The sequence below is a fragment of the Harpia harpyja genome, chromosome 19 (genome assembly GCF_026419915.1).
Source record: "Harpia harpyja isolate bHarHar1 chromosome 19, bHarHar1 primary haplotype, whole genome shotgun sequence".
Classification (NCBI taxonomy): domain Eukaryota; kingdom Metazoa; phylum Chordata; class Aves; order Accipitriformes; family Accipitridae; genus Harpia; species Harpia harpyja.
In genome coordinates, this window is record NC_068958.1 from 19,230,010 (window position 1) to 19,242,150 (window position 12,141).

Genomic DNA, 12,141 nt, shown 5'->3' on the forward strand with positions numbered 1-12,141 from the left:
AACCTCCCCCAAAATCCAAGAGTCTCCTGGCTCTTCCCAGTTCAGGGCTGGAGCAGGGTGAGGGGGAAGGAGACGCAGCCCAAGGGGCAGCTCGCCCGCAGTGGGGGCTGCAGGAGTTGGGGGGTTTGACTCACCCGAGTCGCTGATTAGGTCTTTAGCAGAAGATCCTTCCTGTGGACATAGATTGTGGTGGTGTTATTATCTACATGAGAAACCTGAATTTTCTGCTCCCTGGTGTCCTGCCCAGGGCCTAGGTTTGAGCTGAGGACTTGCTTTTTTCCCTTCTTTTCCCCATTGCAAATTCATTAATTACTGATTTAGCCCAGCAATGCAGGCAGTTGGAAAGCAGGCTCAAATTGCTCAGATTCATGATGTCTGATGAGATTTCAAAACACTGAAGAGCAGCATTTGAGCCGGTTCCAGGGATGAGGCAGGCAGCAAGTGCCAGGAGCCTCTAGTGATGGGGACGCGTGATGCAGAGCCCAGGACACACAACGAGGGACCTGCCATGCCCAAAGTGGCACCAGGCTGCAAAAATGTGGGGATCAAGCAGCTACCATCACTCCTTGCTTTGCCTTCCCAGGAGGGAAGGAGTGAGATGCCCACCTTGCAGTGAAGTGCAGGAGTCTGCGAGCTGAGATCTGGCTGCACCAGGGGACACATTGGGGCTGGTTTTGGGTGACAAAGGCAGGTTGGTGTCCCCAAGCACACCTGAGCTGGTAGCAGAGGCACTTTGCCAGCAGCGGGACTGGGACTCATGGGATATCGCAGCCTCGGTGCCGGATAATCCGGGTATGGCTGTCATCAGGGCTCCGCCACAGCAGAGATTACAGCCGTGTGTGATGGGACCTGGGGCGGCTTGCCGGTGCTGCCGTTATGCCTTGGCTCGTGCCGTGGCGTGGGGCTGTTTCCCCATCACATTGCTCTCCCCAGCCCAGCTTGTGTGCGGGTACCCACGGGATCTAGGGAGCCTTCCCCGAATTGCAAAGCCACTTGTTGCTACAGTGTGGAGGGTGGACAGATGGATGGATGGAGGGATGGATGACACAAGCCCTCGCCCTGTGCAGGGCATCCTGTGCTCTGTGGTTAGACCAAAGCGTACCAGTCTCAGGATGGCACAGGAGCTTTGCCTCCATGAGGGCACAGAGCCGTGTCCCTAATGACTTCTCCTCTAATGAGTCAGTTCCTGGAGGCTTTGAAGTGACATGAATAATAAATCCCGGGGCAGGGGAGCAGCCTGCCACTTGCCAATTAAGACTCTGGGCTTCGGAATCTCATTTAAATGGCTGGGGTTAGGAAGGGGAGGTCAGGAGTGTGCAGGGGAGCCCTGCAGGTGCTGCTTGCAGAAGGCCACCGCTGCCGGGCTGTGCAGAGCCCGATCCCCTCCTCGGGGTGCCCAGGGCAGCTCGGGGAGCGTGTCACGGTGGAGGGGACATGCACGTCGCTGTTCCCAGCACGGCTGAGCCAGGGTCCTCTTCTCCAACGCGCCAGGCCCGTGCTCACCCAGCACTTGGCAGCCGCTGGCTCTGCGGGGAGCCCCGGCAGAGCGCTGCCTGATTGATGGTGTACACTAGCGACAGCAAAAGCTTATTATCTACCTGCAATCAAGAGGGCACTTCAGCGTCGTGCTTCCCGGAGCAGCTGTGCTCCCACCGAGCCCATAATGGTGGAGATTAAACCCTGACCTGTGTTTGACAACACGCGTTAACCCTACTGTAATGAGGCTCCCGGCGAGTGGCCGGCAGAGCCGTGGGGATGCCGGGGGAGGCTGAGATCCCACCGGGCTGGGGTTGATGCTGATGGGAGGGACACGGCCACGTGCTTGAGGATGGTGCAGGCAGCGGTTTGCTCCTGGAGGGCTTTGTCCTGCCCGGGGTGGGAGTGATATGCTCACAGGCAAGCTTTGCACGGCTGGGATGGGTGCGGGGGGCTGTTGGGTGGCACTGGGTGCAGACCCTCGTGGTTTTGCCCCTGGGGCCGAGGTGGCAGTTGGGTGCAGACACGTTCCCGCTGGCCTGGCTCTCCTGGCAGGAGGGTGGAGTGTTTGCCGGAGGATGAGCCCCATGGCAAACCCCTCCCTTTGCAAAGCTGCTCTTGCTGCATGTCCCCCTTTTGCGTGGGGGATTTTCCCTCTTGCCCTGATGAGCATCTGTGTTGAGACCTGCCTGGGTGGGATAGGGTGGCTGCTGCTTATTAACCAGGGTGGGCTCATTATGGCAAGCTCTGGCAGGTGGCAGAGAAAGGGCTGCAAGTGCAGCGTTGGGCATGCTTGGCCACTTCCCATAGCTACGTCCCCACCGTTTCACTCTCCCTGTTGGTGTCTGCTTCCTTGGATGCAGGCTGCCGAATATTTCATCCTTGGCTCTTCCCAGCAGCTCCCTGTCAAGCTGCTGGCTCTGCCACTGTGGGACCGGGCTGCCACCGCTGTGGGAGCTCGGGCCAGGAGCCGAAAGAAGCTCTGGGTGCTCCCGGACCCTGGGGCTGCAGCTCCAGGTGCCTGGTTGCTGCTCCAGCCCTTGTGAGGTTTGGGAATGGGTCCAAGCTGGGTTTTTCAAGGCTGTTTCTTGCTATAAGCACCCCGCATCCTGTGCCACTGTCTGTCAGTGATGGCGCGCATGGGATCTTGTGTCTGAGCATCCTTAAATCGGGTGCCTGTCTCCAAGCTGTCTCTGGCAGCCGGCTGTGGGATGCTGCCCTGGTCTTTGAGGCTTTCTTCACTATTTCTGCTTCTCTTTGGTCCTTTCCCAAAGCTGGAGGAGGAAAGGGGTCCCCATTCCTCACCTCCTGCCTTCTCCCAGAGTCAGACCCTGGCCCGAGTCAGGGACAGATGCTGTGCTGTCCTAACTGAGGAGGGAGACTGGCTGCCTCCTTCCCATCACCGCCGCCTCCTCACTTTGATTTCTTGCTTTAAAGGAGTGTTTTGACTAAATGGATTTTTGTGCGAAGACAGTAGTAGCATTGCTTGGCAGATCCCCCAGCCCGCCGTGGCGCCTGGGGGCTATGAATAATGCAGGCGCTGAGAGCCTGGGCTGCTGGAGGTGAGAGGGGCTGCCCTGAAATGCACAGCTCTGCCCACCCCAGCCACCTCTCCCTGACCCCCTTGACCTCTTTTTTTTCATTATTAAGAAGATTTCATTAATTAAGAAGATAAAAACGTTATGTGTGTTGTCAGCATCAGTACAGGGGCCGGAGGAGGGCACTGTGGGAATGCGGGGCTCCCAGACCCTCCGGGAGCTTTTACCAGGGCTGGGTTTGTGTTATTTTTAAGCTTGGAGAGCCCCGATGAGCTGTAGTAAACTGGAGGGCACAGGCGGTGCAGCCAGGGGTTGCAGACACCCATGTCCATCCTTGGGGCAGTTTTCTCCCAGCATCCAGCCACTTTTTTGGGTCCCCATCCCCGCTGGCCTGGCCGCATCCCCGCCACGTGCTCCGCGCTCTCCAGCCACTCTGTTAATAAGGTCCTCATTATGTCCTAATTGCCCGTATCTTTTTTTTGTTACATTCCTCATTAGTTTGATTTAACGGAGCTGCCGAGTATCTTGGTCATCTCTGAATTGCCATCGATTTACTCTCTTTTCTTATTTACTTATGGGCTTATCTCCTCTGCCACCCCTTCTTCCCATGGGTACAAGAAGACGGTCCCGGCCACAAGCTCACCCAAGGCCACTTGCTTCCCCTGCAAGTGCCACAGGATCTTGGGGATGCTCAAAGCCGCTGTGAGGGGCGAGGGGAATAAAACACTCGTGGAAGACCCCAATGCAAAGCCTTGCTGCTGTCCCAGGAAAGTCTCAAAGCCGGGTTTGCTCTGGCTGTGCTGGGAAGGGGCCGGTGCTGCAGCTGCCATGTGCACACCCAGAACCCCCATGTCCCTGCGTTGCACACTCATGAGTGCACACGTGTTGAGGGGCACATGTCACGGTGGGACACACGTCACGGTGTGTGCCTTCCCGCACTCACACAAGCCCAGAGCAGAGCACACGCAGCACAGGAGCCTCGTGGTGTTGGTGCCCGCTGGCACACGGGTGTGCGCTTGTGCCAGCCCTGAGCTGTCACTCGCGTGTGCCTGCACTCGCCCGACTCTGCGCCGGGGCTTTTGGAAAGTTCTCGTGTTTGCAAACTGCTGCTTTTGTTGGATTTTCTCCTTTTATTGCCATGGAAACTGTAATTAAGCTGCACTGGCTTCTTAGCCAGAGTCACCTTCTCTGGCGGCACAGCCGGTGCCACCCTGGCCTGGCCGGGGGCTCGATGGTGACCGGGGCCGAGTGCCCCCCAGGCGGGGACGTGCCGGTCCTGCCGGCACTGCCTGCTGCTGCCCGTCTCGCCTGGCTGATCTGTCTGTCCGGGAGTCTGTTTATCCAACTCCCTCCTCTCCATCCATCTGGCTGCCCATATGGGAAACAAACAGCAAATTGGCCCAATTTCTTACCATAGGGAAAAAAAACCCCCAAAAACGAAAAACCCCCTCTCCGTGGCTGGGCTGTGCAGGGCCAGGGGCAGGCGATGCTCCCCGAGCCAGCGGGTATTTGCTGGGCAATGCTGTTATCCCCACCCCTGCGACCTCCCTTGCTGCGTGCTCAGCACCCATCAGATCCTGCCCCCCGCACCATCGTCTGGCTGCAAGGGACCAAATTGCCCCAATTTTCCTCCAGCCTTGCGGGAGGGAGCAAACCCTCCAGTATCAGAGGCCTCCGCCTCGGTGCCTGTCCCCAACCCATCCTCCGCCTGCTCCTCTCCAGGGCCATAAGCTGGGAAATCTCTCTCTGCCGCCATGTGCTAATTACCCTGACCTTTGCTTAAGTGGGGATCTTTTAGTGGCAGGCGAGGTATCAGCCGTGTCATTTACTATGCAAATTGAGACCATCAATTACATCCAGAAGGTCCCGCAATGTTTAATTTTCTCTCCTATCTCTCTTTTTATTGGCATCTGCAAAAATGCAGGAGCAGGAGGGCTCTGGCTTTTCAGAGCTGGAGGCTGGGAGCCCAGCAGCCGTGTGTGGGGACTCTTCCAATTGCCAGCTTCCCCTTGTCTCTTTTAATTTTAATTAGCTGCATTTGCAATTGCCCTGTAGAAAGCTGGGCTGTGAGCTCAGTTGGTGCTGCAGGGATGGGAATAAAACCCTTTGCAGGGCCAGGCTGCTGTCTCGGGGGCAAAGGGCTCAAGCTGGGGTTGCAGCCCATGGTCTCCTCTTCACACGGGCTGTTTTTGCCAGTGTTTGATCATTGCATGTGCAGAACTCTTTGCAAAACCCAGTCCTGGGCTGGGGAGGGGCTGGTGCTCGGAGCTGGCTGGAAAACCCTCTCTGAGCCACTGGGATGGGATCGTGTGTCTGTTGGGGGGGACGGGGTGGGATGCTGTTGTGGCTTGAGATGACAGGTACTAAGAGGAGTGGGTGGAAGGCAGAGATGAGCTACGGAGATATGGGATGGGAGGGAAGGCGATGCAGAAGGGCTGAGCTGTGAGGGAGAGGAGAGGTGAAGGCAGCGACCTGGGAGAGGGAGTGTAAGGGGAGGGCTTGGGTATGTGTCCTGGGGGGGCTGGGTGGTGGGAAGGGGGCTCTGGGGGCGGTGGGCTGCAGAGACGGTGTGGTGCCATGGGAGATGGTGTGGTGCTGAGCTCCTCACAGGGGTGGGAGTGCAGGTGAGCTGGGGAGACCCCCATTTGCCTGTCACGGGGCTGAGAAGCCGTGGGAGAGGGGCTGTCCCGGCGTGATGGGGACTCACGGGGGTGTCTCAGTGCCGGGGCTCTCTCTGCCGCAGGGGCGGTGTGCGTGGCCCAGTCTGTCAAGATCCCGCGGGAGCCCAAGCCGGGAGAGTTCGACAAGATCATCCGCCGCCTCCTGGAGACCTCTCACGCGCGGGCCGTCATCATCTTCGCTAACGAAGATGATATCAGGTTCGGAGGGGCAGACCTAGCTGGGAGGTGAGGCGAGGGTGGGGGGAACGTGCTTTGGGGCACTGGCATCGAGCCTGACATTTGCTCTACGCGTGCTGCTGGCCGGGGTGGGGGATGCGGGATGCTAATGGCAGGAGCTGGGCACTGCAACAGGAGACGCCGTGCCTGCAGCGTGCATATGTGTCTGCAACGTGGCGTAGATGTGTCTGCAACGTGGAGCAGATTGTGCCTGTGTAGCTGCCTTTGTAGCGTGGCACGGACGTGTCTGCAATGGGGAGAGGATGCACCTTGCAGCGTGGCACGGACACGTCTGCAGCAAGGACCCACCAGAGCTGACTTCAGAGTGGTCGCCTGGCATATTGCTGCCTTCAAACCACAGCAACACAGAGCTCAAAGGAGGAAAAATCCGCTTTCTGTTGGCTTTGGAAAGCCCTGCTGTCATGACCCAGCTGCTTCACACCGCTCACGGGCTGGGTCAGAGCTGGCGTGGGGCCTCGCTGAACACCGGCCGTGGCAGGATCCAGGCACTGGTTCTGCTTTGCTGTGCAGCCTCAGCCCCCAGCGTGGAAGAGGAACGGGTCTGGGGGGGCCTTTCGGGACCCCCCCCTTGCCACCTTGCCTGCCCGGCAGGGCTGGGGACGCAGCCACGCTTCGAGGTGATGAGCTGCTCTGCAGGCAAAGCGACGTCTTGCAGCTCCCGTTGTTTATGGAGCAGAATGATTCACATGGAACTACCCCTGATTTCCTAAGTATCTAATTTATTAATCAGCAAACATTATGTAAATGTGGGTAAACTGCGATTTTAAATCAGTTTACATCAGATGTGCAAACGCTCCGAGTTTCTTTTTTGCTCCCTTAATAGAAATGTCTGCAAACCTGACATTTACGCGGGTGTGTGGTGAGAAACGGGGGATTTACCTCGCTGTGTAAATGGCAAGCCCCATTAACTGGGGTTTGTAAACATTTACCCAACCAAATAGGATTACATCCCATGAACAGTGGCTTACGCACACCCACCTCACGCCAGGGAAGTGTGGATTTAACCCGGGCATGGAGACTGCCGTGATCCCGACCCTCGTGTCAGCTTGGGCTGCGGAGCCTGGAAGATGGTGTGCTGCCTCTCCCGAAATGTGCAGGGCCATGCTGCCGAGCAAGATGGTCTAGCAATGGTCGTTGCTCGAATTTCTGCCTGGCTCAGATTAGGTGCAAATCACCAAACTCACAGGAACGTCCTCAATTTACCCCGGGGAGATCCTGCCCCACACGAGGACAGCAGGCAGCTGGAGACGCTGCTTGTGCTCGGAGCGGGACGTGGGCTTCGCTGCCCTCCCCGCGGCGGGATGTGCCGGGAGCTTGGGGCAACCCGGGATGAGCACGGAGCAGCCGGCACAACTCCCCGGCTGCTTGCTGGCCCTGCGGCTCCCAGAGCATGCCTGCCTCTTCCCGTCTTGTCTCCACTCTCCGCTCGATTTGTATGGTTTTGTTTTTTTTTTTTTCCTCATTACGCGTTTCAAACACCATCTGGACTTGAAATGATCAGCTCCCAATGGTGGGGGGTGAGTCACAAACCTGCCTCCTCACTGCACGGGGAGACGGGGAGACAAAGCTGCCCTGGGTCCCACTCCCACGGGGCTGGGGACCCGTACAAGTCCCCGAGGGGACAGCAAGCCCTGGGAAAAAAGAGCCCGGAGGGTCGGATCCAGGAAAGTTCCCATCCACCTACTAAGATTTTCTGAACTGGCTGGCACTGGTGGACCGTGCAAGTGTGTGCAGCTGAGTGTCTGGCCACGATGAGGGATGCTCTGCAGGACGAATGGCATCTCTGGCTCCCCAATGCCGCTCAGCTGCCCAGTTGAGCCCAGCAGGGCCCAGTTTAGCTCTAGCCTGGGCACTGGCCACACTGGCTGGTGCTCTCCCATGGCTTGCAATGCTGATCGGAGCTGAGAGCACACACACACTCTCCAGTGCTGCTGCTTTTCCTGCCTGCTGCGGCATAACCTAATTTTTTTTCCTAATGTTGGGTAATTAAGGGGGAAATTCAATTACCAGTCAGCAAATATGCAAATGAGGTGGGAGAAGCAGCCTGTGTGCCCAGGCTGGGGAGGACGGAGGGTGCGGGAGCTCAGCAGCATGGTTTGCTCTCATGTATCCATACGCACCGGGCTGTGCATGGTGCCTGGTGCCGACTGAGTGCCCGGAGCAGGGGACGCAAACGGTGCTGAGCCCTGCTCCATGCCAGTGTCCCTGCTTCCCTAGGGCTGGACATGAAGCCGGTGCCCTGGTCCCGTGGTGCCAGCGAGCACCAGCGCCTGTTGCTTCTCTCCGCAGAAGGGTGCTGGAGGCGGCCAAGAGGGCGAACCAGACGGGACACTTCATCTGGATGGGCTCGGACAGCTGGGGCTCCAAAATCTCCCCGGTCCTGCACCTGGAGGAGGTGGCCGAGGGCTCTGTCACCATCCTGCCCAAGCGGGTCTCTGTCAAAGGTAACGGGCTGCGCTCGGTGGGTTCCCTCAGCTCCCCCCTGGGTCAGCCACCCCCCTGACGGCATCCCCTTAACCGCTGTGAAAGACTCCGTGTTTTGCAGTGGGTCTTCCCTGAGTGGGTTTTCCAGCCTGCGGCTTTGCCTGAGTGGCAGCTTGGATACAAACCCACTGCAATCTTATGTCTCCCTAGACCTCATTGCTCGCAAGATCCTCCTTCCCCTCTGCCTGGGGAGTTTTGGGCCATGTTAAGCATCTCTCTGCCAACCCAGAGATTTATCCCCTCCGTCCCCTCTTCCCCGGGCAGGTTTCGACCGCTACTTCTCCAGCAGGACGCTGGACAACAACCGCCGAAACATCTGGTTTGCTGAGTTTTGGGAGGAAAATTTCCACTGCAAGCTGAGCCGGCACGCGCTGAAGAAGGGCAGCAGCATCAAGAAGTGCACCAGTAAGAGCTGTGGGGATGCTGTGGGTGAGCGGAGGCTCACAGGCACGTGGTGCTGTATTGCACGGGGTGCACAGGGACGTGAAGGCGATGGCAGAGAGCCCAGGGCAGGCATTAGGAAAGTTTCGCTTGCTTTCCCCTTATGGCCTTTCAGCACAGGCACGTCCTTATTGCTCTAGAGCTGCCAGCCCAGCTCAAGGCAGCTACATGGCAATTAATGCTCCATGCGTGCAGTCTCGGTTGTGAGCGTGTTTTTTTTGAACTAAGCATCAAAGCTAGGTGGGAATTTGGGGAAGGCTGGAGAAACGCTGGCGCTTCTGCAGCGTGGGAAACGTGGGCGGTGCAGAGCTTCTTGCCTCCACGGGCACTCGGGTGTCCAGTGGACTCGTGATGCTGGCAGCTCGCTTCAAAGTGGACAGGAGTGTTGCACAAAAATGCTTTTGTGTCTCCCTGCGTGCTGTGTGTGATCCAGGAAAGTGTGGAGCCTGCTTGGTTTGTGTGTGTGCGAAGGCACCCTCCCCATGCAAAGCTCCCAGGGCTGCTCCCTCTCGTGCACGCTTCTTGCACATCTCCCTTCCCTTGGTGCCGTCTTCTGTGGGTACAAAACCACCCAGATTTGGGGGATTTGGGAGATTCGAGGCATTATTTTGCAGCATTTGGACAACTGCCTTTCTCATCGTGTGCTTGGCAGAACCACTGTTGTCCCATGTAAGGCATAAAGCCACTGGTGCATCCTTGCTCATTGCAAGCAGCTCCTGTCTCACCTGAACAGGCTAAAAGGTGGGGTGGTTGCAGAGAAACGAAGCCCATCGATAGCGCAGGGTCAGGATCTGGCTCTTGCTTAGCCAGCACCGAGGCTGCGGCCGCAGGGTGCCCGTGGCAGGGTGGGGGCTGCTGGGCACCCCACGGGAGGGTGCACAGATGCCCAGAGAGGAGATGATCGCCCCTGGGCATGTGCTGGAGTGGCATTTGCCCCTGTCTGCTCGCAAACTGCTTTGCTGATGTGCCCCTTTGCCACCCCAGGCAGGGAACCTCATCCCAGCAGAGCCCGATTCCAGGCCCCCGATCCCTTCCTCAGCCCCCACTGTGCATTTTTAGCCATTTCCAGCTAAAAGAGGCTTGTAGGGATTAATGCAGTAAACAAGCAACCAGGGGATCTGTCTTGCTGACAGTGCTGCTGCCGAGGTGATGGTTGGAGGCTCAAGGAGGTGACATGTTTACTGAGAGATGGGAGAGATTTACTGCCTGCCTGGCACCGGCTGAAGACAGATAACGACGCGGCGGCTCACAGGCTGCGACGTGGCAGGACTTGGGGACATTTACGCATCTGCCCTGTCCCCTTGGGAGGGACGTCTGTGGAAGCCATGGCGTGCCAACAGGCGGATGGACCTGGCTGTGCCTGGAAAGTTTGATCATTAAGGTTTTTTTTTTTTTCCCCGCTTTCACTGCTGAGGATGAGAGGGATGGTGCTTCCACATTCTCTCCCTTGCAGGCATTTCCCAATGTTCAGCTGATGATTTGGGGACACCTCTCTGTCCCCACAAGGACTTTCCAGTGCTGCAGCTTCCCCAAGTAGTCTTGCAGCCAATGCATAGGCACGAGTTTGGTAAGCAGCAAGGGCATGCAAGAAAACTTGCCCGTGACCATGGACTTGGGGTAGCTGAGAGCTCTTTTTCTTTTGGGATTGCATCAAGAAATCCCTGGCACTAGGAAATGCATGAGCGGGTCCTGCAAACCACTGATCTCTTCATCTTCGTAGTAATGTAGCATTTAAACAAGCGATATTTCAGGGCCAAGGTATTAGTGGAGGCAGCTGAAACCACAACATGGCAAATGTCCTAGGAACTGTCTTTAAATTATCTGAATTTGTCAGCAAATAAATTATGTCTTGAACGGTTGCTTGGCAGATAAATGGAGAGGGGAAATAATGCACGATGAAGCAAATAACCTGCCTGTGCAGATCCATGTGCTCCTGCTTTGCACGGCTTATACAAATGTCCCGTTTGGGGCTGTTTTCTAGAGGGAATCGTACTGACTTTCTCCGTGAGCTTCAAGTTTGGGTAGAGCCCAACATGCACAGAGAAATGCTGGCTTTGCTTGCTTTTGCATCCCAAAACCCAAACCGAAGGGTCCCACCACTGAATAGGACAGCTCATGGCTCTCCTTCAGGTATGGGAGAACTGGGAGGAAGGTGAGGGGCAAGGGCTGGGGTGGGCACCAGGTTTTGGGGCAATTCCTGCTGGCAGCAGCTCATGTTATCCCCAACACTAGCCCTAGCATCCATCAGGACCTGTGCACTCCATCCCCAGGCTGTCCTGCTGGGACGAGGATCAGGCCAGGACCTGTCTCCCAGATGCTTTTGCAGTAGGATCTCCATAGCATCCTTCCTCACCTCCAAGCTCTCTCCGCCGGGCTGTGTCCCCGACCCTCCTGGGTTGGGCAGGCTGCCGCAGGGAAGCCAGCCCTGCTTGCACCCGCCCGGCCGGGCTGGAAAAGATCCTGCCAGCCGCTGCTTCGTTAATAATTCACACACGTGTGGATGCAGACGGGGAGGTCCTGGGGTGCTGCAAGTGGAGACAGAGGAGCCGATGGCAGCGCCGGGTTTGCCGGGCCGATGGGGTGGCAAGGGCAGAAGGACGGGGCATGGCTTGGGGGTCCATCTCCCCGCTGCCACCTGCACGGGGACTGCAGGATGCTCCCAGGCCCTACGGGCTACTCTTTTTCCAGGAGAGCTAATTAATGGCCTTCATTTAGCAGGGCTGGATGGTAACTGTGCTTTGAAGCAGGGCTGGGGATTTCTCTGCGCTCTCACCTCCACCTGACCAGGCTGCAGATAGATGCAGAGCAGCAGCGTGGGGGGGGGGGGAGAGGAGGTTTTATTTGATTTTCCTTCTTTATTTGTGATTCCTCATATTCTTTTCCCTTTCTGTTTTGCTTTTCTCCGGTCTCTTCTTAATATGGGGTTGTTTTTTTTCTGGCACTGGCTGTTTTCCAGCACAGCATGCCCCAGCCAGGCCAACGGGGGAGGATTTGCACTGCTCGCCTGGTAGTTAAGATGATAAAAGGCTGCTGTTGACCGAGGCTGGGTCTGAGCGGGCAGGGGCATCCCAGCAATGCCTCTGCTCGGCTTTCCTTCAGTTCCACTGGCTGTCCAAACGGGCCCTGCCAGCCTCGCTGCGAGGGCAGCTCAAGCCCTCGTTGCAGAGAGATGTTTGCAGCGAGCATCCCTCACGGGGGAACAGTCCCTGCTCTCCGGATGGGCTCATCCAGCCCGAAAACGCGACAATGGGTGCTGGGCGCTGCTGCCAGCACCCATGAGATTC

At 57.4% G+C, this 12,141-nt stretch overlaps 1 protein-coding gene across 2 annotated transcripts in view; it reads left to right on the forward strand.

Annotated features, from left to right (window-relative positions):
• Window positions 1–12,141, forward strand: part of GRM4 (glutamate metabotropic receptor 4) — a 52,217-nt gene that overhangs the window by 24,799 nt on the left and 15,277 nt on the right. For both annotated transcript variants that reach the window (XM_052815293.1, XM_052815294.1), the window contains exons 4-6: window positions 5,758–5,893; window positions 8,222–8,376; window positions 8,681–8,821. In XM_052815293.1, the coding sequence (XP_052671253.1) occupies window positions 5,758–5,893; window positions 8,222–8,376; window positions 8,681–8,821 (432 nt within the window). The remainder of the gene's footprint in view (window positions 1–5,757; window positions 5,894–8,221; window positions 8,377–8,680; window positions 8,822–12,141) is intronic.